At 44.3% G+C, this 26,276-nt stretch overlaps 1 protein-coding gene across 2 annotated transcripts in view; it reads left to right on the top strand.

Moving 5' to 3' along the window:
* The window catches only part of ANAPC10 (anaphase promoting complex subunit 10), a 131,952-nt gene that overhangs the window by 32,481 nt on the left and 73,195 nt on the right, over positions 1–26,276 (top strand). For both annotated transcript variants that reach the window (XM_033940016.1, XM_033940017.1), the window contains one exon: positions 9,618–9,708. In XM_033940016.1, the coding sequence (XP_033795907.1) occupies positions 9,618–9,708 (91 nt within the window). The remainder of the gene's footprint in view (positions 1–9,617; positions 9,709–26,276) is intronic.

Raw genomic sequence — 26,276 nt, 5'->3', positions numbered from 1 at the left:
CGGGTCGGCTGGGGGGGCGGTCGGAGGTTCTTGGGGCGGGCGGTCGTTGGGGGGAGGGGGGTTTGCGTCGAGGGCAGGAGGGCCTGGGATCCCTCCTGCCGTAATGTAGTGCGGGGTGGGGGTAGGGGGTCGCCGTGGCCAGGAGGGTTTGGGCTCCCTTTTTCCCCGATCGTGTTGGGGGGGCAAGAGGGCTTGAGCTCCCTCTTGCCCCGATCGTGTCGGGGAGTCGGCGGGGCAAGAAGGATTGACGTTAGAGAAAGGGCAAACCGCTGGAAGAGGAAGCAGCGCAGGGCTCACGGAAGGGCCGGGACCGCCAAGAGAAAGCAGCAGGACACCGGTTGGAGCTTCTACATGATGGGGGGGGGGGGGTCGGGAGGCTGTGGGGGTGCGAGCGGTCCTTCAGGGTGGGGGTGCGGGTGTGGGTGGGAGTGCGTGCGAGCGGTCCTTCGGGGTGGGGGTGCGAGCGGTCCTGCGGGGGGGGTGAATCGGACATCGGGGGGGGGGCATCAGGCTTTCAGGGTGGGGACAGGACTTCAAGGGGGAGAGGAGAGTCGGGGCGGGCGAAAGGAGAGTCGGGCAGCATGCGCGGTATACGGGTGTGCGCGGTATATAAAAATTTCTGTACATCAATTTGTGTTTTCCGCGCGCTATACCCGTGTGCGCGTTTTACACGGGTGCGCGTTATCTACGTGAAAATACGGTAAACCTCTTCAAATCTAAAATAAAAACCTTCCTAGTCACTGATGCTTTTGAAATCTGAAAATTTTTCTTCTGGGCTAGCCCAGATTAAAAAACAAAATAAAAAACCCTTCAATTACTTGCTCAAACAAGATCCTCCCTTCCTATTGTACTTCCCTTAAATGTCTTATTATTCTATATATTTTATGGATTCCCTCCCCCCCCTCATATCCTTCTGTTGCCAATATGTCTAATATCTTATCCGTATAGTTTTATATTATTAGTTTGTAATTCTCTTGGGGTTTAAAAAAAAAAAAATTTATATTCTGTACACTGCTTAGAAGTACGATAAGCGGTATAACAAATTTTAAATAAATTGTATATGGTAAGATATATGTATATGGCACTTTTTATGTGAAATTCACAGCAGTGCCTTTTAAGGTGCCACATAGCTCTGTTAGCATGTCTATGTGGCCAGTCCATTAGAATAGTGGCCTCTTCACATCTAAATGGACATTTCAAATTTGAATATTGTTCGGGTTAAAAATGGCAAATAAATTAGGCATCCTGGCAGTCTAGACATTTTGATGGCCAAGACATCCAAAAGGCAATTTTCAAAAAAAATATTTGAACATCCCATTCGAAAATGGATGCTTCTCCACTTCCAACTTTGGATGCCTTGAAGGAAACATCCAAATTCAGACTTAGACGTCCTGTCCAAAATGCCTTCCCATGTAACTTTTTCTCATAACTTTGATATTTTTCATGTTCTACAACCTAAAAACTGCAAGTGCCTAAAATGTACCAAAAGTGGGGTCTTTATACCACCATATAGAGGTATATCAACTGCATAATCCTGCAGAATTTCAGCCTCAGGTATAGACTATATGCTTATGTTTGTTTATGTTTATTAAAATCTTTCTGTACCGCAGGGAGGAAGCAGGGGATAGCGGCGGCGAGGAGCGGGTAGCGGCGAGAGTTAGCACCGCCCACCCACGCCGCGTCATCGGCAGCGCCGGAGCCCGGACTTCCCCTTAAAAGGGGGCGATTTAACAAGCCAGGTCCTCATCCCAGCCGTGTGGAAGAGAGAGCAGCAGCGGCTGGGAGGCAGGCTTGGCAGGGAGGAAGCAGGGGATAGCGGCGGCGAGGAGTGGGTAGCGGCGAGAGTTAGCTCCGCCCACCCGCGCCTCGTCATCAGCAGCGCCGGAGCCCGGACTCCCCCTTAAAAGGGGGCGATTTAACAAGCCAGGTCCTCATCCCAGCCACGTGGAAGAGAGAGCAGCAGCGGCTGGGAGGCAGGCTTGGCAGGGAGGAAGCAGGGGATAGCGGCGGCGAGGAGCGGGTAGCGGCGAGAGTTAGCTTCGCCCACCCGTGCCGCGTCATCAGCAGCGCCGGAGCCCGGACTCCCCCTTAAAAGGGGGCGATTTAACAAGCCAGGTCCTCATCCCAGCCGCGTGGAAGAGAGAGCAGCAGCGGCTGGGAGGCAGGCTTGGCAGGGAGGAAGCAGGGGATAGCGGCGGCGAGGAGCGGGTAGCGGCGAGAGTTAGCTTCGCCCACCCGCGCCGCGTCATCAGCAGCGCCGGAGCCCGGACTCCCCCTTAAAAGGGGGCAATTTAACAAGCCAGGTCCTCATCCCAGCCGCGTGGAAGAGAGAGCAGCAGCGGCTGGGAGACAGGCTTGGCAGGGAGGAAGCAGGGGATAGCGGCGGCGAGGTGCGGGTAGCGGCGAGAGTTAGCTCCGCCCACCCGCGCCATGTCATCAGCAGCACCGGAGCCCGGACTCCCCCTTAAAAGGGGGCGTGCCAACGGCGCACAGCCGTTCGGCGCGTGGCGAAGGCGAGCGCCTTAGCGAGAGCGCCTTCGCGAAGGGCCTTGAGAAGGGCCTAATCTAAACTCTTCATTCCACTCAATCAATCACACTCTTCCTCTTCCTTCTCACACCCATACACTTTCTTCTCACACCCATACACTTCTCACACCCATACACTTTCTTGCACTCTTAGCTTGATAGTTAGTCCTCCCTTGAACCTCTCAGACCCTATATATATTTTTTAAAAAAACAAAAAACTCTCTATCTCTCTATCTTCATCCTTCTCCTCACATACTCTCTGACATCTCAACCTTTCTCTTTACAGAAATAAATCTTGGAAATGGCAGGAAGGACACGGAGTACCAAAGCTACAATCAAGATCGGCACTCCAGCATCCGGAGGGACCCTGGGGATGGTCGAGGTCTGTACACAGAAGGCAGAGAGCGACACGGATCAGAGGGCTGAGGTCTCAGTGCAGACCTAGACCTTCCCCCCCCCCCCTCTCAAAGTGCACTACAGTCACTACACAGACAGAGGAGCTGGGAAACTTAGGCGAGGATATCTTACAGGAACTACTGAGCCTCAGGGAGGAGGTAAAGCGCCTGAGGAGCATAAGGGATGACGAGGCCTTCATCGACGACGCCATCCTGGAACTGTCGTACATCACAGAGAGAGCCCACGACAGGTCCATCCTCGACACGCCCAAACCTACAGCACTAAACACAACGATTGGAGTACAGGAGATGATTGGAGAAGCAGGCCCCTGGCAGCTAGTAACCTCCTCTACGGGCAAGCGAAACAAACCCACCTCATTCTCACTCTCTTCTTCTTTTTCTCTTCAACAGGATAGCAGTTCATCACTACCACAGCTAACTCTGAGAAATAGATTTCAGATCCTTCAGGATGTAGCCACCGAGGAAATAGCAGAAGAGGCTCAAGAGGATGACCAGCTCACAACATCATTTCCAGAGCACGCGGACCAGCCCCGTCGGAAAGAACGAAGAGTGGTAGTCATTGGTGACTCCATGCTAAGGGGCACCGAGGGACCAATATGCAGGCCTAATTTGCAGTCAAGAGAGGTCTGCTGTTTCCCTGGAGCCAAGATCCAGGATATTACCACTAACCTAGACAAAATTCTAAAACCTAATGATCATTTTCCCATGTTTCTCATCCATGTAGGCACAAACGACACTTCGAGGAATACCACAGAGAACATACCCAGAGATTTTGGAGCGCTGGGAAAGAAGTTGAAGCAGATAGGAGCACAGGTGGTCTTTTCATCAATTCTTCCAGTAAGAAACAAAGGCAGAGCTAGAGAAGAGCGTATTCAACGGACTAACGAATGGCTCCGAGAATGGTGCAGAGAAATGAACTTTGGATTCCTAAACCATGGCGAGACGCTCCAGGGACTACAAGGACCAGACGGACTCCACCTAACCAGAAGAGGTAGAAACGTATTTGGACATCGATTGGCCCGCCTACTCCATAGGGCTTTAAACTAGGTAAGTTGGGGGAGGGTACATACTTATATCCCAGAGCAGTAAGAAACCACCCTGAGGAGGCAAGTCGCACTCACACTACCAAGTCTAAGGTAAGTACCAATGACATCCACATTAATTCAGGGAGAAATATCATTGATAATTTAGGAGCCACACTAACTCATAAAGTAAACTCTTCACAGAAATGGAGGGCTATGTATGTTAATGCGCACAGCCTGGGTAATAAAATTATAGAATTAGAAACTGAGATAACTAACGCCGATCTTGACGTGATAGCGATATCCGAAACCTGGTTCACGGAATCGCATGGGTGGGATATGGTTATACCAGGGTACAACCTACTTCGTTGCGACCGAGTGGGTAAATTGGGAGGAGGAGTAGCGCTATACACTAAAGAAAGCATCAAAACCACCAGAATCACAGATGTAAGATACACCGGGGAATCCCTCTGGGTGAATCTGGCCAGAGGGAATGAAAAATGCCTATACTTTGGTGTGATATATAGACCACCCAGGCAACAGGAGGACAAAGACATGGAATTAATCGAGGACATAGAAAATATCACACTGCGCGGGGACTTTGTAATGCTAGGAGACTTCAACATGCCAGATGCAGATTGGGACACACTCTCCGCGACTACGGGTAGCAGCAAAAGAATATTGAACTCCATAAAGGGCGCACGTCTCAAGCAATTGGTATTGGAACCCACCAGGGACAAGGCGTTACTAGACCTAGTTCTCACCAACGGAGATAGCGTCACGGAAGTCTCAGTAGGAGAAACACTGGCCTCCAGCGACCATAATATGGTATGGCTCAACCTCAAGAAAGGATTCCCGAAAACAAACACCACAACAAGGGTTCTCAACTTTAGAGGCACAGACTTCAACCGCATGGGAGATTTCGTCCATGAGGAGCTACATAAACAAGCAAAAACTGATAATGTGGAGGATATGTGGTCGTCTCTGAAGTCCATACTACACGAAGCAACAGACCGATACATAAAGACTGTAAGTAAACGCAGGAGAAACAAAAGACCCCAGTAAAGAAATTTCAGACCTAGTTAAACAGAAAAAAGATGCATTTATCGCCTACAAACATTTAGGCAGAGAGGGGGCAAAAGAGGACTATCTAGACATATCCAAAGCTGTCAAAACAGCAGTCAGAGAGGCCAAACTCCGAATGGAGGAAGAGCTAGCACGGAAAATTAAGAAAGGGGATAAATCTTTCTTCAGCTATATTAGCGACAGAAAAAGAAACAAAGATGGGATAGTACGCCTGAAGCAATCGGACGGTAACTTTGCAGAATCAGACTCTAAGAAGGCAGAATTACTAAACCAATACTTCTGTTCAGTGTTCACCCGCGAAGCGCCGGGAGCTGGTCCACAGCTGCAGACGGGAGATAACCGGAAAGACCCGTTTCAAGATTTCAAATTTACGCCCAGTAGTGTCTACAACGAACTATCAAGACTCAAAGTAAACAAAGCCATGGGACCAGATAACCTACATCCCAGAATGCTCAGGGAGTTAAGGGAAGTCCTGGCAGAACCATTATCTGTTCTTTTCAATCTTTCCCTAAGCACAGGAAGGGTCCCCTTGGACTGGAAAACCGCCAATGTAATCCCACTCCACAAGAAGGGCTGCAGGACAGAGACAGCAAACTACAGACCAGTGAGTCTCACGTCTATAGTGTGTAAACTGATGGAAACACTGATCAAACAGAATATTGACACAATCCTAGATGAAGAAAAACTGCGTGATCCACACCAACACGGGTTCACCTGGGGCAGATCCTGCCAATCTAATCTGATTAGCTTTTTTGACTGGGTTACTAGACAACTGGACGCCGGAGAGTCACTGGACGTGGTATATTTGGACTTCAGTAAAGCATTTGATAGCGTCCCTCATCGAAGATTACTGAACAAGCTGAAATCGATAGGATTAGGAAACACTCTAACTACATGGATTGGGGATTGGCTGAGCGGGAGACTTCAGAAGGTGGTAGTGAACGGTACCCCATCCGAAGCATCGGATGTTATCAGTGGAGTGCCACAGGGATCGGTCCTGGGCCTGATTCTATTCAACTTATTCATAAGAGATATGACACAAGGACTTAGAGGAAGGGTATCACTGTTCGCCGACGACGCCAAACTTTGCAACATAGTAGGCAGATGCTTATTACCTGATTATATGACACACGACCTACTGCTACTGGAACAATGGTCAAATACTTGGCAGCTAGGCTTCAATGCTAAAAAATGCAAGGTAATGCACCTGGGCAAAAGAAACCCGCGTAGAACTTATGTACTAAATGGTGAGACCTTGATCAGGACCACGGCGGAACGCGATCTAGGGGTGATCATTAGCGAGGACATGAAGGTTGCCAATCAAGTGGAGAAGGCTTCCTCCAGGGCAAGACAAATGATGGGGTGTATCCGCAGAAGTTTCGTCAGCAGGAGACCTGAAGTTATGATGCCGTTGTACAGAGCCATGGTGAGGCCCCACTTGGAGTACTGTGTTCAGTTTTGGAGACCACACTACCGAAAGGACGTACTGAGGATTGAGTCGGTTCAGCGAACAGCCACCAGGATGGTCATGGGGCTCAAGGATCTCGCGTATGAAGAAAGACTAAAGAAATTGCGGCTGTACTCACTTGAGGAAAGAAGAGAACGGGGAGATATGATTGAAACGTATAAGTACATCACAGGACACATTGAGTCAGAAGATGATATCTTCTGGCTCATAGGACCCTCAACCACCAGAGGGCACCGCTGAAAATCAGGGGAGGGAAGTTTCATGGCGATTCCAGGAAGTACTTCTTCACCGAAAGAGTGGTGGATCATTGGAACAGACTCCCATTCCAGGTGATAACGGCCAGCAGCGTGACGGATTTTAAGAAAAAATGGGATACTCACGTGGGATCTTTAAGGGAGTAAATTTAAGGGGGGCGGATACTTGGAATGGGCAGACTTGGTGGGCTATAGCCCTTTTCTGCCGCTTTTTTCTATGTTTCTATCAGTTTGTACCTTTGCTTAATCTTTGTAAACCGCATAGAACTTCACGGTATTGCGGTATATAAGCTGTTATTATTATTAAGCCAAAAAGGATCAAAACGGTTTACATCACAACTTAATCATTTTTTTTTCCCAAATCTTTATTATTTTCAAAACTTACAGTAAGTGTAACAATAAATACCACATTTTATACATCAATAACACACTTAATATTCCAATAATATCCATTACAGAATTAGACCCCCCCCTCTCTCCTGAACAATCATAATGTAATCACAATGAAATTTCTATAATGAACCCCAATATATCTAAATATATAAATCTAACAGACCCCCATTCTCCCCCCTCCTGGATGTGCACAACATAGGGAAAAATATTAATTAAACATTACAGTATTTTGCTAATGGCTCCCAAATCTCCTGAAATTTCTTAAAATTTCCTTTCTGAATGGCTAATATTCTTTCCATTTTATACACATGACACAACAAATTCCACCAAAAACTATAGTTAAGCCTCATCCAGTTCTTCCAATTGCTCGTAATTTGTTGTATGGCAACTCCTGTCATTATTAATAAAAGCCTGTTGAAGAAAGGAAATCCATTAGAAAATAGGAAAGGAAAGAATTCAACATTTCTAAAACATATCCACTAAAACTGTTATCATTTAACATAAAAGACAATATCCACAATTTCCTTAGCAACAGCAGCAGATGAATCCAGAGACCAATGGGATAGCACACATCTACCAGCAGGCGGAGATAGAGAAACTGATTAACAGGTGGTCCTATTGGCTGGCACTCCTCCTGTATCTTCAGTATGCTCTATCTCCCAGCAGGTGATGGTCGCTATTCAACTAGCTCCTGAATTCTGGCTGTGACTGAAAAATTATTTTCTCCTGTTGAGGTTTCTCTTCAGTGAGACTGCCATTCTAGTTCTCTTGTTGAGGTTTCTCTTCAGTGAGACAGGGGTGTCCGGCTGAACGGTGCCAGCTTTAGGGGTTACACCTGGGCCCCCCCCCAGGTCCCTGTCTCACCCTCCCTCCAATGATAGAGGGTCTGACTAGGTCTCCATTTTTTTCTTCTTTCCCTTCTCTGTTAAAAAAGCAAAACAAAAAAAACAAACAAACAGGAAGACCACAGTTGCTACATTCTGCCCTGTTAGTGCTGCACAACCAGTTCTTACTGGCTTCAACCCTCCCTAACAACAAACTTGTATAAAATAAATAAATCCAAATCAACACGAATCAGTACAAATTAATGCAGATTGCAGTCCCATTCCATTATTCAATTCGAGAGAGCCATTTGAAAAAATTGTGCTTTTAGATAAAATTTTGAAATGATTCTTCCTTCCTTAACTCTATTGGTAAATTGTTCTACAATATTGGAATTAAGTAGAAAAATGCACCATTTCTGGTTGAGGCAAGGTGAGCCTTTTAGATATGGGGAACAGCTACTCTATTGTCATTTACAGATCTCAACGAAGGACTAGATTAGAAAGATATAATGGCTGTAGCTCAAATAATGCCCTATGTGCATCAGGATTTTAAATTTAATTCTAAATTCGATTGGTAACCAATGGAATTTCAAATATAATGAAACTACATGGTCATAGATGTGTGTGCGACCTAACAGCTGAATTGCTGCATTTTGTACTGTTTGTAAACGTTTCAGTTGCACAACTGTTATTCCTGCATATATCAATTTGCCATAATCCAATTTAGATAGAACAAAAGCATGGATATGTAATGATTTCTCATCCAGGAAATCTCGAATAACAAAATAAAAAATGTTTATGAATAAGAAAAAGTACTTAACCTTAGAAATTGCATACCCCACTTTAGGTAGCTTTTAGGCACTTGCAGTTTTTAGGTGGTTGAACATGAAAAATACCAAAGTTAAGTATGATATCCCTCTATCTGGTGGTATAAATAAGTCACATATCCCACTTTTTGGTACCTTTTTTTCTCAGCAAGTCACATATGCAGAAATGCAACTACAGTACTACTCATTGCCTTCCTCTGCTACGTTCTGCACCATGGCTTTTTCAGATCTTTTATTTTAGAACTAACTCCCTCTCTTACTAAGCCTGATAGTGCGAGCTGACACATTAAATGCTCCAACGTCCATAGGGATTAAATGGTCGTCAGAGCATTTGTTGCACGGCACTCACTCCTGCGGCTTAGTAAAAGTGGGCCCGAGTGAACTGATCAAACCTACCATATCTAATTGCTGATGACTCAAAGCTTATTTAGGCAGAAATAGTGTGGATGGTGGTGGAAAGAGAAAAGAAAATCATATGAAGGAGATCCACTTTATAAGGGCTTTTGTTTTATTCAATAACAGACTTTAAGAACCAAGGCCTTACACTGCAATTTTGGTTTCATTACTACACCTGTCATTTAAGCTTCTATTCTGATTGCTCATTTGTATGTTCTATATATGCTCTCGCATGTTCAATAGTTTTGTTATGGACAATATTTAACAATTTTTCTTTGATTAAAAAGATTTAGACATAGAAATAGTATGTATGGGGCTGCTTTCTGTTCTACTGTATGCTAACATTAATTATAAAACTATTTTTTTTAACGTTTTAAATTCTTTTGTTTTTGTTTCCGTCGTTAGGATTTGGAGTGGATCAGTTGAGAGATGATAATCTAGAAACCTATTGGCAATCAGATGGCTCTCAGCCTCATTTGGTGAACATTCAGTTCAGGTACCTTTTTTATTTATTCAGTTTTCTATATCGTTCTCCTAGGGGAGCTCAGAACGGTTTACATGAATTTATTCAGATACTTAAGCATTTTTCCCTGTCTGTCCCGGTGGGCTCACAATCTATCTAATGCAGTGTTTTTCAACCGCTGTTCCGCGGCACACTAGTGTGCCGCGAGATGTTGCCTGGTGTGCCGTACGGTCAGGGCCGCCATCAGGGCAGTACCACCAGTCTAGGGAGAGGGGCGGTCCGCCCCACGTGGACAGGAGAGAGCTGGACGGGGGACCCGCGGAGTTCAACACATCTCGAGCCGCGAGGCTCATCTTCTGTTCCTGCCTGCCCTGCAGCTAACATATAGCCGATCGCAAGCGTTCCCCGATGTCAGCGCTGACGTCGGAGGGAGGGCTTAAGCAAAGCCTGCCCTCCGACGTCAGCGCTGACGTCGGAGAATACTTCCGTTCGGCTATTAGTGCGCGGCAGGGCAGGCAGGAAGCAGAAGACAAGCCTCGCGGCTTGAGCTTCGTTTTGCTGAGAAAGTTGCAAAGATGGGCTGGGAGGCAAACACGGAACACAAAAGGGGGGAGGGAGTGCGTTTTGGACACAAGGCATGAACTTGGGAGAGAGGAAGGGAGGGAAAGAGATGCTGAGGTGGGGGAGGGAATGCGTTTTTGGACACAGAAGGCATGGACTTGGGAGAGAGGAAGGGAGGGAAAGAGATGCTGAGGTGGGGGAGGGAATGCGTTTTTGGACACAGAAGGCATGGACTTGGGAGAGAGGAAGGGAGGGAAAGAGATGCTGAGGTGGGGGAGGGAATGCGTTTTTGGACACAGAAGGCATGGACTTGGGAGAGAGGAAGGGAGGGAAAGAGATGCTGAGGTGGGGGAGGGAATGCGTTTTTGGACACAGAAGAAATGGACTTGGGAGAGAGGAAGGGAGGGAAAGAGATGCTGAGGTGGGGGAGGGAATGCGTTTTTGGACACAGAACAAATGGACTTGGGAGAGAGGAAGGGAGGGAAAGAGATGCTGAGGTGGGGGAGGGAATGCGTTTTTGGACACAGAAGAAATGGACTTGGGAGAGAGGAAGGGAGGGAAAGAGATGCTGAGGTGGGGGAGGGAATGAGTGTTTGGACACAGAAGGCATGGACTTTGGAGAGAGGAAGGGAGGGAAAGAGATGGTTGTGTACACGGGGAATAGAAGAAAGGAGAATTTTTGGTCATAGGGAGGGAGTGAGGTACAGATAGTGGCATACCAGGGTGGGGGGGGGGCGGTCTGCCCCACCCCGGGTTTACGTCCCAAGGGGGTGCACAGCTGGCCACCCTCCAGTGTTGTCCCTAGGCCGGCAAACTGCGGCTCTTTAGCCACTTGAGTGCCACCGCCACCAACGGTGTTGTTGGCGGTGGCAGCATTATAAAATACTTTCTTTGTGTTTATTTGATTCCTATTCAAGAGAATTACTTTATATATAGTCAATATAGGCACAGAGTTAAATTTTTTAACATTTTCTAATGGTGGTGTGCCTCGTGATTTTTTTCATGAAACAAGTGTGCCTTTGCCCAAAAAAGGTTGAAAAACACTGATCTAATGTACCTTGGGCAATGGGGGGGATTAGATGACTTGCCCAGGGTCACAAGGAGCAGCATGGGTTTGAACCTACAACCCCAGGGTGCTGAGGCTGTAGCTTTAAACATTGCGCCACACTGTTTCTGGATTTGCTAAAACTTTTCTGCCATTCAAGCACAGATTCTCAAAACTTAACGCTGTTGCTAAACTGTTTTCCAGCCGTTTAGCCTGTATGCAGTTTAGCAAGGGATTATCTCTGGCTTTAGCAAGGATTCTAGCAGTCTCCAACACTGACATGCAAATGGGCTCTTCAACATTGAAATGAGTCTTCCGGTGGATTCTTAAAAAATGCTGAGCCATTTTTAAAAAGCGGTGTCGGCTTCTGGTGACTAAAAAAAGTGACTGGTCAAAGGTTTCCAATCAGTGTCACAGATTTCAGGAAACCCCTGTGTTGTGATGTAGCAGGAGAGATGCCCATTCTCTCTGCTGCAACACAACGCCCCTTACTGGCAGCAGTAGCAACCCCCCCACACACACACACACACACTCTCCCTTGCCTAAAATCCCCGCTGCAACTGACCCGACCCCCCTCCCCTGCAGCGAGAAATATGCCCACACTCTCTCCCGCTGCACAAAAATCCCCAACCTGACCTGACCCCCGCAGTGGGAGAGATGCCCACTGTCCCCCACTGACAAGTAACCCTCCCCTCCACCACTGTTGCAGCTGTCTCCACCGAACCCCCCCTTCCCCCTCCCCACAGCGGTAGAGATGACCACTTCCTCCGCTGGCAAGTTCCACCCCCCCTTACCTGAAAGTTGATGAGCCGGAGGGACATGGACCTACTCCCAGCTTCCTGTGTCATTTAAAATGGGCCCTCTCCTCCCCGGTGCATCTTGGGATGCATCCAGGGAGAGGCCTGAGGCTCTGATTTGGGCCAGGTTGTATAAGGCCCCTCCTATGGGGCATCCGGGCCAATCAGAGCATTAGGCCCCTTCCCAAATCTTTCAAAGTGGTGTATGTTTAGGTACAATAGGTATTTTTCTGACTTTGGAGGGCTCATTGAGTTTGTACTTGAGGCAATGGAGGGTTAAATGACTTGCCCAAGATCACAAGAAGCTGCAGTGGAATTTGAACTAAGCTCTCCTGGTTCTCTGACCGCTGCTCTCTAAACATTAAATGGCTACTCCACTGCTTTTACTATGTACTGTGTCCAGGAGGTTGGTGGCTGCCTGTAATGCTAACTTTTATTTAATTTTGAAAAACTGAATAAATTGTATTTATTACTAAGATAAAGATCAAATTTCACCTAAGTTGTTGTTTGGCCATTGGGGAGCCAGCCAGCAAGATTAATCAACTTACAGACAAGCCCTTCACACTCCCTCCAAAACTGCTGGTTGACAAGAAAAGATGCTAAAATCTCTCTCTAAGTAGTCATCAATTCTGAGCTTTCTACTGCCCAGATGTCACTCCTTTCAGGACATTGGAGTCAGGACAGTACAGTTGATTTGATTGACAGAAATTTGCCTCTTCAGCCTGAAGATCACAGCCAAGCCTGTTCTTTACCAAAGAAAATGGCTGACATTCTAAATTTTCATGTGGCAGGATGCTGCATTCTCCTAGTACAGGAAAATACTTACTGTACCTGAATGTAATTCACCTTGAATTACAGCTGAAAAAGGCATGAACTAAATCCCATCTCTTCACATATGTTGATGGCTTAATAGCTGCAAAAAGAAACTTCTGTCTCCTGAAAGTAGCTCATTTTTGTTGGGGCTCCTATTTACATCAGCTGTGTAGATGACTTCATATAATACACCTGGCGGAATTATGAGCAGAATTTCACAGTTGTGCTAAATTCCCTTTCCCCATGCAGAATCTCGACTGTCAGCTTCTTCGGGTTGCAGTATTAGCAGGAGTTCCCACACTCTGCCTGCCGCTAACCCGGAAGTCTCTCCACAGTAGAGAAGAGGCTTTCAGGTTAGTGGCAAACAGCATGTGAGAGTTGATGCCGATACTATAACCCGAAGAAGCAAGCCTTGGAGAACAGGGGAGGAGAAGAAGGAAAGTTGCTGGCTCTTAACACTTGGCGCAGGGTTAGGGAAGGGTTGAGAGGAAGAAAAGTTGGTGGCACAGGGGGAGGCGAGGGAGACATGCATGGTGAGGGGAGAGGATGAAATTGCACATAATAGAGGGATGGAAGGGAAACATGATGCATGGAGGAGGATAGAGATCTGACACAGGGCACAAGGAAGGGAGAGAGGGTGAGATACACAGAAGATGGAGTGAGAGGAGGGAGATGTTGGATCCAGGAGCAGAATGGAGTGATAGAGAGATGCCTGGAATTGGGAGCGAGGGAAGAAAGTGGGAGAAATCTTGGACCATGAGAGAGAGTGCAGCAGGGAAGAGATAGGGAGATGTCAGGCTACGAGGGTGAGGAGGGAAGGAAGAGAGAGCAGATGCTGGGTATAAAGGTGGAGGAAGGAAGATGCTGAGAATAATAGAACCCTGAGGGGGAGGAGAGGGTGGCAAGGAAATGGATGAGAAGATAGATATAACAGAGAGTAGAAATATGGTAATGCAGGTACATTGAAGATGAAAGGGAATAGATGGCTGAAGAAGGAATGAGATGGGGAATGGGAGAGAAGATGGAAATTTGATAGCTGAAAAGTAAAAAAGAGGAGAAGGGTAAGAAGCAGAAAAGAGCTAAAACGGAATGATCAATATGTCTCTCTTTTTTTATTCTTTATATTTATTGAAATTTTTACATTCACAAGAATATTCCTCTTGTACAAGTAAAACAGAAAATGAAACAACTTAAACATACTCGCATATTGCTACAAAGAAAATAGTCCATCTTTCTTAGACCACTAACTCAGAGAGGGGAGGAGATCGAATAAATTGAAGAGATACCAAACATAAGAAAATGACAAACTTGAAAGGCTTAACAGCATTTGACCCCCCTCTTTCCTTCCTGCTCTTAAACATTCCCTGTAACCAGATCTTTCAAATCTAAAAAAGCTCGTAGTTGTTCTGGTGCGTAGTAGACATATTTAACACCTTGATATTTAATTAAACATTTGCATGAATAGGCTAATAAGAATTGTCGTTCCAACAGTCAAAGTCTCTACTCTCATAGCTAGGAATAATTTTCTTCGCTCCTGCGTTCTCATGACGTCAGGGAACATGTTTCAAGTTTCAAGTTTATTAGGATTTTATATACCGCCTATCAAAGTTATCTATACTTTCATACTATACATCCATACTTTCTTTCCTAAAAACACTAGTTGAGGATTTCGGAAATACAGTCGCATAATTGCATTCATATCTTGTTCGAAGACAAAAGATATAAACAATGTGGCCCTCTCTGTGGATTCAGAAACGGAGATTTCTAATAATTCAGTAACATTGAGAGAGTCTATTGGTAAAAATCCCTCTGCACCTGGGACAGTTCCTTCAATTTTCTTTTTTGGAAAATAGCAGATTCTATTAAGTGGAGGTAAATGTTCAGGGGAAAACTTTAATATTTCAGTTAAATACCTTTTCCACATATCAATAGGTGTAACCCCCAAGGCCTTCAGGAAATTCAACAGACGCACATTTAATCTTCGGTTATAATTTTCTGTTTGTTCAATCTTTTTACTCAAAACTGTTCATTCCTTATCAAATTGTTAGTTATAGCTTGAATATTTACCACATTGTCCTTAGCTTCTTTTATCTCCGTTGAAAAGTCTCCTTTGGTTTTTTCCAAGGGTTTACCCAAAGTGTCTACGATACTAACAAGTGTTGTCAGTTCTTGTGAAGATCTGGCTACCTGGATGTTTAACCGCTCGAGAGAGTCCCAAATCTTCTTGAGGGTAATTGCCTCCGACTTTGCAAGGTACGTTAAAGGAAAAAGCTCCTAGACCGCTGATAAAACCGCCAGCTTCACGCTGCCACCATCTTGACTCCTCCCCTGATCATTATGTCTGAGGCAGGTGTAGTGAGGGAATAGACAGGAGAGAGTAAAAAAGACAAATAGATAGCAGTCACTTGAAGAATTAGTAGACGACAGGAAAGCAGAAAAAAGAAACTGGAAACATAAAACATCAAAGATAAAATAAAACCATTTTATTTTAAATAGAATATGGATAATTAGCAAAAAATATTGTTTACATCTTAATAAATAAAGTTGCAGAATTTGCTAATTTTCCCCCCTTTTATGAAGCCATCTTATGCTTTTTTTTTTTTTTTTAATTGTCAGCTGCGGCGGTATTAGCTCCGACACTCGTAGAATTCCTATGAGCATCGGAGCTAATACCGCCACAGCTGGTGATAAAAAAGCCTAACATAGCTTCATAAAAGTGTGTGGGATGGGGGTTGTGCATAGAATTTTGAATTTTTTTGCACATAATTCTGCCAGGAGGAATATAACTGTTTGCAGCTACTGTTGGGATAACAGGAGCTTGAGTCACCATTGATGCCATAATCCTGCTGATGTAATAATCTTGATTGTATGCCTATGACCTGTTGGGTGTCTGGTGCTTATAAAGTTCTGGACATAACTTGCTGTTTTTCATTTTGCTGTGGATCACCTGAGGAAGTATGTGACTTTTCTTATAAGTTTGTTTCTGTAGACTGAGGAGAGAACAATTTATTTGAAAGGTAAATTTGTTATCCCCAACCCCTCCCCCCTTCTTACAAATCTGCGCTAGCGGTGGCTGCTGCAATAACCGCCCCAAAGCCCATAGAGATTTATGTTCAAATCTATTTTTTATTGTGAATGTGAATCAAGAAACAGCAATGAACAGAATAAAATCCAAAGAATCAGCATCCATCAATACAACATTTGAGGATAGACAATGAAACAAAAGGAGTAATTCCCCCCCCCCCCAGTTCCCAAACCCTACCTAATCAACAGAACCCCCAAACACCAACTCCTCTCCCCAGATAAACACACAGAAGATGACCAAGAGGTCACTAAGATCCCAAAGGCCCGTACTCTTGTGGCCCCTGGGCTATTGGCAGAAGTCCCCTCCCCGAAAGAAAGAAATAAAAAGGAGCCTGCAGCGACCGATACCGGTAGCCAGCATGGGGCATAGCAACAAAGCTAAGCAAGATGGTTCAAAAGGAGACTATATCCTTTAGGAGATAGGGAAGCCAATTAGACTCCCCAGACTAGCAAAAAGCTACGTCTGTGGCGAGGGCGGCCAGCTGCCTCTCGAGCCTCCCAGGTGGCCAAGTTACGCACCAAAGATCTCCAGGTCCAAAAGGAGGGAGGCGTAGAAGCAGTTCAACTCTGCAAAATGCATTTGCGAGCAAGAAGACACACCTTATGACACCAGAGGGGTCCCCCCTTAGGAAGGCCCCTGAAGGCCCTTGGCAGGTCTAAAACCAGTTGCACGACAGTACCCACAATGGGACTCCAAAATAAGCCCCGCAAGTACTGGACTATAGACTGCCAATAAACTTGGACAGTCCAACAGTCCCAAAAGGAGTGAATAAAGGTATTGGGGTCCCGGCCACATTTCAAACAAAGAGGTGAGTCAATACCCCCAACTTTATGCAATTGCACCTGAGTATAGTAGGCCCTATATATCACTCACACATAACATTCTCGAAACAGCGCTCCCATTATCAAGCGAGGAACCCCTTGTAGGGCACGTAAAATATCCCAACAGCTGAGATCCATATGAAGATCCCGACCCCAGTTCCCCTGAATACAGGACACATCTTTCAGCTCCGTAAACTCCAAGAGGGCCCTATGTAATGCTGACACTGAAGTGGAATGGACTGCTACCTCTGCAAAGAAAACCCTAAGGTGCTCCCCCATGGGCTGCACGATCCGGTCCTGAGGTAGTGAGAGAGTGTAATGCTTAACCTGGCAATAGACGAAAGTATCACCCCAGCTCCCACCCAAATGATCCCCAAAGGCCGTTAGGGGTTTCAAACCTCCCTCAGTCAACAGGTGTTCCAGCAGACTAATTCCACGAGCAGCCTGAAAAGTAGGATTATCATGTCCTGGTGGAAAGGCTAGGTTCTCATGAAGTAATTGATTCGTCATTCGGGGTTCCCCTCCCAGTTTACTTATCAAGCTCTCCCAGACAGCCCATAGGGATTTAAAGGGCTTTTGCAGCGTGGCTTTGTAAAGCAGGGGGTTTATTTGAATGTGTATGGGTCATTCTTTTAAATGTGCACTTGACTTTCTATTGTGTCCTTTAATTTACTACTTTTTACTGGATTAAGATGAAAGCAGTGGTGACAAGGTTCTAAAGTTTGCTGAGGAAGGAAACATTTAGCAATGGAAGTGTCTTGCAGCTTCTGTCTGGTCTGATGTGGGTTAGATAACACAGGCCAACAAAAAACATTTTTCTTGGTGCCTTGGGTTTTTGACCTGTTCTTAAGATTATTTGGGATGCTGATTCAGGAAATTGTTCTTCAACTGCTGGTCTGCAGACCAATGCCAGTCTGCAGAAATTTCCTGCCGGATAGTGCAGAGCCCCGGCGAGATCAGGGGAGCTCTAATGTTTTGCTTCCCAGTTCTCAGTACTTGTCTGCAACAGCGCCAGTAACGTCAGCACAGCGATTCACTTAGGCAGCCTTGGGTCCTTTGATGAGCCATTCCGCCTCTGAGGAAAGAGGAAGTTGCATCATCAAAGGTGGGTTGCGACGCAGCAAAAGCCCCAAGGCTGCCTAAGTGAGTCGCTGCGCTGATGCAGGCAAGTACTGAGAGCTGCTGGGAGGAAAATAGAGAAAAGAGGGAGGAAGCCACTGTTGGAGGCTGGGAAGCTGCTGGATAAAGGGAGAGCTGCTATTGGACCTGGAGGGAAGGAGAAGGAGAGATGCTGCTGGGAGGGGAGGAGGGGAAAGGAAGAGTTACTATTGGATAGGGGGAGGAAGGAAGGGATAAGGGGTACTATTGGACAGGGGAGGAGGAAAAAAGGAAGGGAAGGTGGAATGGTGAGATCAGATGAGGGAAAGGGAAGAGACAGAGGAATGAGAAAGTAGAGAGAGATTGATGCTGGGAAGGGGTTAGCAGAGAAATAAGGAGAGAGGGACAAAGATGCTAGATCTGGTGTAAGAGATAAAAATGAAGAGCAGTGAAGCTGGAATGAATCATGTAAAAAGGAGAGAGGGGCTTAGAAAGAAGGCAGATACCATATGGAAGGGGGAGAGCGAAGACAGTGGATGGAAGGGGCAGATGTTGGATTGAAGAGATAGAGAGGACAGACGCTGGAAGTAAGAGAGTAAAAAGAAGATGAAGCAGAAACCAGAGATGACAAAAGGTAGAAAAAAAAATTTATTTCTATTTTGTGATTAGAATATATCAGATTTGAAATATGTATTCTAGAGCTGATGTTAGACATAACTGGGGGATGCAAAGCCCAAGCAGTGCTTCTTTAGCTTCCAGCTGGCTTAGGGCTCTCTCTCTGACCAGGGGCAATTGCCCTAGTTGCACTCCCCTAACACTATTCCTGTCATGTGTGACTGCGGTATTCTGTTAGCATGATATTTCTGTGTAGCATTCTGTAATAATTTGGCTTATTCAGTTTTCTTTATAGTAAATGGGATGTATATTAAGGGGAGGGGAGACAGGGGTCTGAAGAAATGAAATACCAGCGTATATGATTTGGAACTCCTTCCAAGATTTAGAATGGAATAATTATATCAAATTATATGAAAAGTACACTAAATCATAGTGCGTTTTGGACTCCTGTCCCCCAGAAATTATGAAAGCAGCCCCATTAGACTTTAAACTAACTTTGTTGAATTATTTGACTGATAATTTAAAAAATGGAAAATTCCTTGCTAATAATGGTCACATTATAATAACCCCAATTCCCAAAAATCGTAAAGAATCATCAGCATTAGTAACCAACTATAGACCAGTAGCATCCATTCATTTTTTTGTAAAAATCATGGAAGGATTGGTACATACCCAATTGATGGAATATCTTGATCAGCTCTCTCTTTTACATGAAACTCAATCTGGTTTCAGACCTTTAGTCAGCACTGAAACAGTAATCGCGGCCATCTTGGATAATTTACGTTCCTTGTTTAGTAGGAGCCTTAATGCCCTGATTATGCAATTTGATGTGAGCTCTGCCTTTGACTTAGTAGACCTTGGGAAACTTACAATGCTTAGATGCAATTGGTATCAGAAGAGAGGTGTTAGACTGGTTCCAAGGTTTCCTTATGTCCCACACCTATCAAGTACGTTTTAATTACAATCTCTCTGATACCTGGAGTAATCCATCTGGCCTTCCGCAGGGGTCCCCATTGCTTTTCAATGTTTACATGTCATCACTAGGTGCGCAATTGTCCCAACTGGGGATAAAATTATTTAGTTACGCAGACGACTTTACAATGATTATCCCATTCGCTACCTCTCTCTCTGAAGTCAATCCTATGGCAACAGAAGTACTAAATGTGATGGAACAATGGAAGACTGAATTCAGACTGAAGCTTAATTCAGAAAAAAACAAAATTCTTCATAGCATCGTCATACCCACTTGATATTAAAATATTGCTGTGCATCAATAAACTTAGTTATCCTATCCAATCTACTGTGAAGGTATTGGGTGTAGTACTAGGCCAGGGCCTAACCATTAAAGATTAGGTGGACTCTTTGGTTAGAAAGGGTTGTTTTACTCTCTGGAAGCTTCAGTCCATTAGAGCATATTTTGATGCTTCATTTAGAATTCTGGTACAATCCCTTATAATGAGCCAACTTGACTACTGTAATATCGCCTATCTGGCAGTTTCCCAGAAAAACATGCAGTGATTACAACTGGTACAAAATGCGGCGGTCGGGCTGATTTTTGGGTTGAAGAAGTTCTATCGTGTAACTCCTTCCTACCGACTCCTGCATTGGCTGCCGATGGCGGCACATATGAAGTTTAAGTTTGGATGTTTTTGCTTTTTAAAGTACTATTCGGCCTAGCCCCCAAATATATAGCGGACCTTTTCTCTTTCCCAACCAATAGACATAAGAGAAGCTCAAACTTGAATTGTGTTTCTCCACCGGTTAAAGGATGTAAATGTAAAAGACATCATCAACATTTCTTTTCATATCAAATGACAAATGATCTTCCATTGTAACCCACCGTTTATAATTCTTTTGTAATCCGCCTTGAACCGCAAAGTAATGGCGGAATAGAAATCTCTAATGTAATGTATCAGGCAGCATTATGGGGTAAAGATCTGAAACAATTACTCATGCTTGCTAATACTTATGTGGAATTTAGGAGACACCTAAAAACATATCTGTTCCTAAAATACTTAGGTAGCTGCTCTGCACAATCTTTCCCACAATAACTGATCTCTAGACTTTAACTCTTAGTTCTACTCAATCTGTAACATTTTTAATCATTGTAAACCGCATAGAACTTCACGGTCCTGCGGTATATAAACTGTTATTATATTATATATATTATTATATATTGTTGATCCTTGCTCTGTATTATTTGTATTTATAAAATGACAATTGTACAGAATATTGTTTCTTTTTATACTTTTAATAAAATACCAAATTACTGGCTTGCTTGGATGCTTTTTGCCTACAGGGTAATGTATCCAGTGGTTTAAAGGGTTCTTGGAATCCAGACAATATCAGGTTAAGTTTGATAATCAGTTTTCCTTTAACTGGAAAAACCCGAGTGGTGTACCTCAGGGTTCCCCACTTTCACCCACTTTATTTAATGTATATCTCTCCTCCCTGGGTTACAGTTTGAGTGACCTAGGTATAGAACTGTTCAGCTATGCTGATGATATCACAATTGTTATCTTGTGGTATAGTTCTATCTCATATTTCTCATAAAATTGAGTCTGTGTTGAAATTGATGAACTCTTGGATGCAGGACTTTAAACTCAAGCTCAACCCTGATAAGACAAAGTTTTTTGTCATGTCGCCACATAAGATAACTCACAAGCCATCGATTAATATAAATTCTAAAGTATATATAATCCAACCAACAATTAAGATACTGGGAGTCATTTTGGATCAGCATCTGACCATGAAAAAAACAAATAGATGCTGTGGCACGCAAGGGTTACTATACACTATGGAAATTGCGCACTATTAGACCCTTCTTTGAGTTTTCTGCTTCTAAACTGTTGGTATAGTCTCTGTTACTGAGTCTTTTAGATTATTGCAATATTGTATACTTAATTCCAAAGAAAGGCATGACTAAACTTATATTGATTGAAAATACAGTAGTTAGAATGATCTATGGTCTAAAAGTACGATCATGTAACTCTGTTGTATTGTGAGCTGCATTGGTTGCCAATGGAGGCTCGTGTTTTTGTTCAAGTTAGGTTGCTTTTGCTATAAGGTTATGTATGGAACCGCTCCGTCGTACATGGTTAATAGATTTTCTTTAGCATCTTATAAATACAGTAGGAAATCTCATGCCCTGTTTACCTTTCCGTCAATACAAGGCTGTAAAAGTAAGAAATTTTATGACCATATTCTAGCATTCCAAGCGGCTTCACATGATAAAGAATTTAGATTATTATTGCTTGAAGCCCATTCTTACAAACATTTCAGAACTCAACTGAAAATCTATCTCTCTTCAAAATATATGACAAAATAATTTATCTCTAGTCATCCTTAAATTGCTCTTAATTAAAAAAAAAGAATCTTTTGTAAACCGCGTAGAACTTATGGTTATGCGGTTAAGAATATGATGTTGTTATAACTATTTGAGGCTTGTGCGGATGGGATCAGATGGTTTGCGGGGCGGGGTGGAGACAGTTTTTTAAATTTCAGTCTTGGTAGTTTGCCGGTCCACAAAATAATTCTTTTATTTCCGCCAGTCCATAGGTGTAAAAAGCTGAACACTGGGATAGACCACGAGAGAGAATCATATTGCCACCACTACATATAAAGCTAGGCATGATGAAACAATTTGTAAAGGCTTTGAATAAAGACGGTTCGTGCAATGAATACGTAGCGCATGTGTTACCTGAACTTACCATGGAACAACTGAAGGCAGGAATTTTTGATGGCCCACAGATCAGACAGCTTATAAATCACCCACATTTCATAGCATCAATGAATGAAATCAAATCATGTGCCTGGTCTTCATTTGTTCTTGTGAAAAACTTTCATGGCAACAAGAAGGCAGATGACCACACAATTAGTAGAGAATATGCTCTTTCATTTCAACAGGCTTAGCTGTAACATGAGTGTTAGTCCAATGCGCTGCACTACTCCTACTCTACCTGTTCCTCAATAGGCTCTGCAACGCAGACAACTCTAACGCATCCCCCATCCCCATCCACTTCACAACACACCGACCAGCAAACCCCAAAACCCCAACACACACCCTCCTCACCTCACAAGACCATCCACATACCAATCCTTCCACCATCCCCCCTCCCCCACACAAACAAACCAAGCCCCACTCAAAAAAACCACGAACTCTAAAAAAACTGACCCACTCCCACTACTCCCCATTCGATCACACCAACCACCAAATACTACTTGGATTCTACCTAAATATCAGATCAATGAGGAATAAAGCGACACTGATCAAAGATTGGCTGATTGAAACTAACCCCGACTTCGTCCTCCTTACGGAAACCTGGTTGCTATCAGACAAAGACATCATCATTAAAGAATGCCTACCCCCAGGATACAAAATTCTCTCACTAGCCAGAACATGGGGAAGAGGAGGTGGTCTTGCAATAATCTTCCGAGACCAACTAAACTGCACCACTCTCAACACAACATCTTCGCCCAACTCAGAAATTCTAACCATCTCCCTAACATCAAAATCACTGCCCTCCTCACTAACCATCACTTTATTCTACATCCCTCCAAAAAAATGGACCACTTCCAAAGAGGACTTCGCAGAAACCCTACTAACCAATTCTCTAACAAGTCCCTACAACCTCCTATGCGGGGACATTAACATCCACCTCGAGCAACCCGATCAACCAGAAATCTTAGATTTTTGGTCACTCCTCACCCAACTAGGCTATGACAAACACCCCCCCATCAAAACCCACCAAAGAGGTCATCAGTTAGACCTGGTGACTCTCTCATCTAAGGATCAGACCAACCCCACTTTCTACTGGAAACAAGGCAACTGGTCAGACTCGCTTTGGTCTGACCACCGTCTATGTACCTTCACCATAGGATGCCAACATAAACCCCCCCAAAACAGCAAAACCAGAACTACCATATCCCACACTACCAGAGGAAAGATTGACCCAATTGAATTTTGGTCCCGTTTTGAAATCAACACCAACCCAACAGAAGAAACGGACCAGCTCATGAGCTCCTGGATCAAGGATAGTACCAACATATTAAACGAGATCGCCCCCATTAAAACACGCAGAATAAGAACCTCAAACAAAGAGGGCTGGTTCGACTCAGAACTGCTGCTATTAAAGAAGGACCTCAGAAAAGCAGAAAGAGTATGGCAAAAATCTGGTACCCTAGAACATAGACTGGCCTGGAGACTAAAACTAAAAAATTACAAAAACCTCATTAACAAAAAAAGAAAAAACTTCTACTCCCACAAAATTGGTAACATAAAAACCAACAGTAGTAACCTCTTCAAATTGGTTAATGACCTATATAACATCGAGACCTTCACAAACACACAAGAAGAATCCACTTTAACCGCCAACACCCTTGCAGACTTCTTCAACACCAAGATTCAAAAATTAAGATTAACACTACCTACCAGGCCCAACCCACTCGAGTTGTTCCCCATTCTCCTGGACCCGGACATATCGAACCCAGACACAGGAACTAGAACAGACCTAAGTTGGAAACAATTCGCAACAATCGACTGGCATACATTTAATACCTACTACAACAAATACACACACTCCTTCTGCAAACTGGACACATGCCCACCAAACATCATGAAAGCCGCCCCGCCCCACTTCAAAGCAAACATGATGATCTGGGTCAATTCACTTTTATCCACAGGAAACTTCCCGTTAGAGCATGGTCATATTATGATCACCCCAATTATAAAAAATGCGAAAGAACCATCAAACTCCCCTGCTAATTATAGACCAATTGCTAGCATCCCCCTATTTACCAAAATAGCAGAAGGGATGGTAAAGGCGGAACTCGTTGCATATCTTGAAAAATTCAACATCCTAAGCGACAATCAATCAGGTTTCCGCGCAGACCATAGCACTGAAACCATCATAGCCTCCCTTCTCGACCACCTCCACACCCTCTTTAGCCAGGGCTCAAGCGCCCTGATTATACAACTTGATCTGAGCAGTGCCTTCGACCTGGTCGACCACTCCATTCTCCTTGAATGCCTGGCCCACATCGGCATCTCCGACCAGGTCCTCAACTGGTTCCAGGGGTTCCTAAGAAATAGATCCTACACAGTGCTCAAGAACAACTTGTTCTCATATAGTTGGGACAATACCTGCGGGGTCCCCCAGGGCTCCCCCCTGTCACCCACCCTGTTCAATATCTACCTGGCCTCCCTAGGGAACCTTCTACACAACCTCAAACTCAAATCTTTCATTTATGCAGACGACATCACAATAGCCATCCCACTAACCAATTTCTCACAAGAACGACTCAACTACATTATAAACATTCTCAACCAGATCGAACTCTGGATGTTATCTTTTAGACTGAAACTCAATCCCGACAAATCAAAATTCTTCCTAGCCACCCCCAAGGACAAAATCAAGGACACTTCAATTCAACTAAAAGGACAAACTTTCCCCCTCGAGCCCACGCTAAAGATACTGGGAGTCACTCTGGACAAAAATCTATCCTTAGAAAACCACACCGATCTCATGGTCAGGAAAAGCTTCTCCGTACTGTGGAAACTCCGCACCATAAAAAAATACTTTGACGACACCTCTTTTCGCCTACTTGTACAATCCTCCATCCTCAGCATCCTTGACTACTGCAACATCATATACCTCAACGCCACAAAGAAAACCACCATGAGACTAAAAATAATCCAAAATACCGCAGTGCGTCTCATCTTCGGCCTTAAGAAATGGGAACACATCACCCCCTTCTACCACCAACTTCACTGGCTGCCATTTGAATCTAGAGTCCTCTTTAAATTCGCATGCTTCTGCTACAAATCGATAAATGGTTCAGCACCAAGTTACATCAATTCTCACTTTAGCCTCTACAACACAAACAAGAAATCCCGTAGAATTCAGTTGTTCGCCTTCCCGTCTCTAAAACTCTGCCACCTTAAAAGATTCCTAGACAAAACCTTCGCCTTCCAAGCAGCAAAGCTCAACCCATGGCTTGCACAAATGATACTCGAGGCCCCCACTTACCTAGGCTTCAGAAAATCACTCAAAACCTACCTATTCGGCAAACAAGACCCCTAACAACCCCCCCCCCCCCCCGCTTACATTACTACACGCCCCCCCACCCACCCCCGCTCTTCTCCTCCCCTTAATTGCTCCCCTCTCCCCTCCGCCAGTCATCCTCTGTTAAGTTCGATTAACACTGCTTATATCCGATAAACTATTTATATCGGATAAATTATCTTTACATGATAAAATGCTGTAAACCCCGCTTTAACATTTGTTTCTATCTGATAAATTGTGTATTGCTGATAAATTGTTGAAAATTGTTCAAACTGTTTGTAAATCTGCGTGTTAACGCAGATACTACTGTAACTGATGTAAACCGCCTAGAACTCTCCGGGTATGGCGGTATATAAGAATAAAATTATTATTATATAAGAATAAAATTATTATATTATCTATACAGTCACTTAGATCCAGAGAACCTTGGTGACTTAAGCAAAGAGCACAGTGAAAGATTTCACCAAGACATTAAAAAAATAGAAGCTATATGCCAAGGAAAATGGGATGTACACATGATGGTAGACCAGTGTGTCTCAAACTTTCTTGAGCCGGGGCACAATAAAGGTAGTGTCCATGGCTCAAGTCACCCAGAAGTGCATGGACGTCGCCGTGATGACATCCTGAGGCTGCCTGATGGAACTGCGTCTAAACTAATGCTAGCGGCAGCTGTGTAGCGAAGTTAAACGCACATTGAGCTGC

Source organism: Geotrypetes seraphini, chromosome 1 (assembly GCF_902459505.1).
Source record: "Geotrypetes seraphini chromosome 1, aGeoSer1.1, whole genome shotgun sequence".
Taxonomy (NCBI): domain Eukaryota; kingdom Metazoa; phylum Chordata; class Amphibia; order Gymnophiona; family Dermophiidae; genus Geotrypetes; species Geotrypetes seraphini.
The sequence above is the reverse complement of the archived record's forward strand: the minus strand, read 5'-3'. Positions and strand labels throughout refer to the sequence as shown.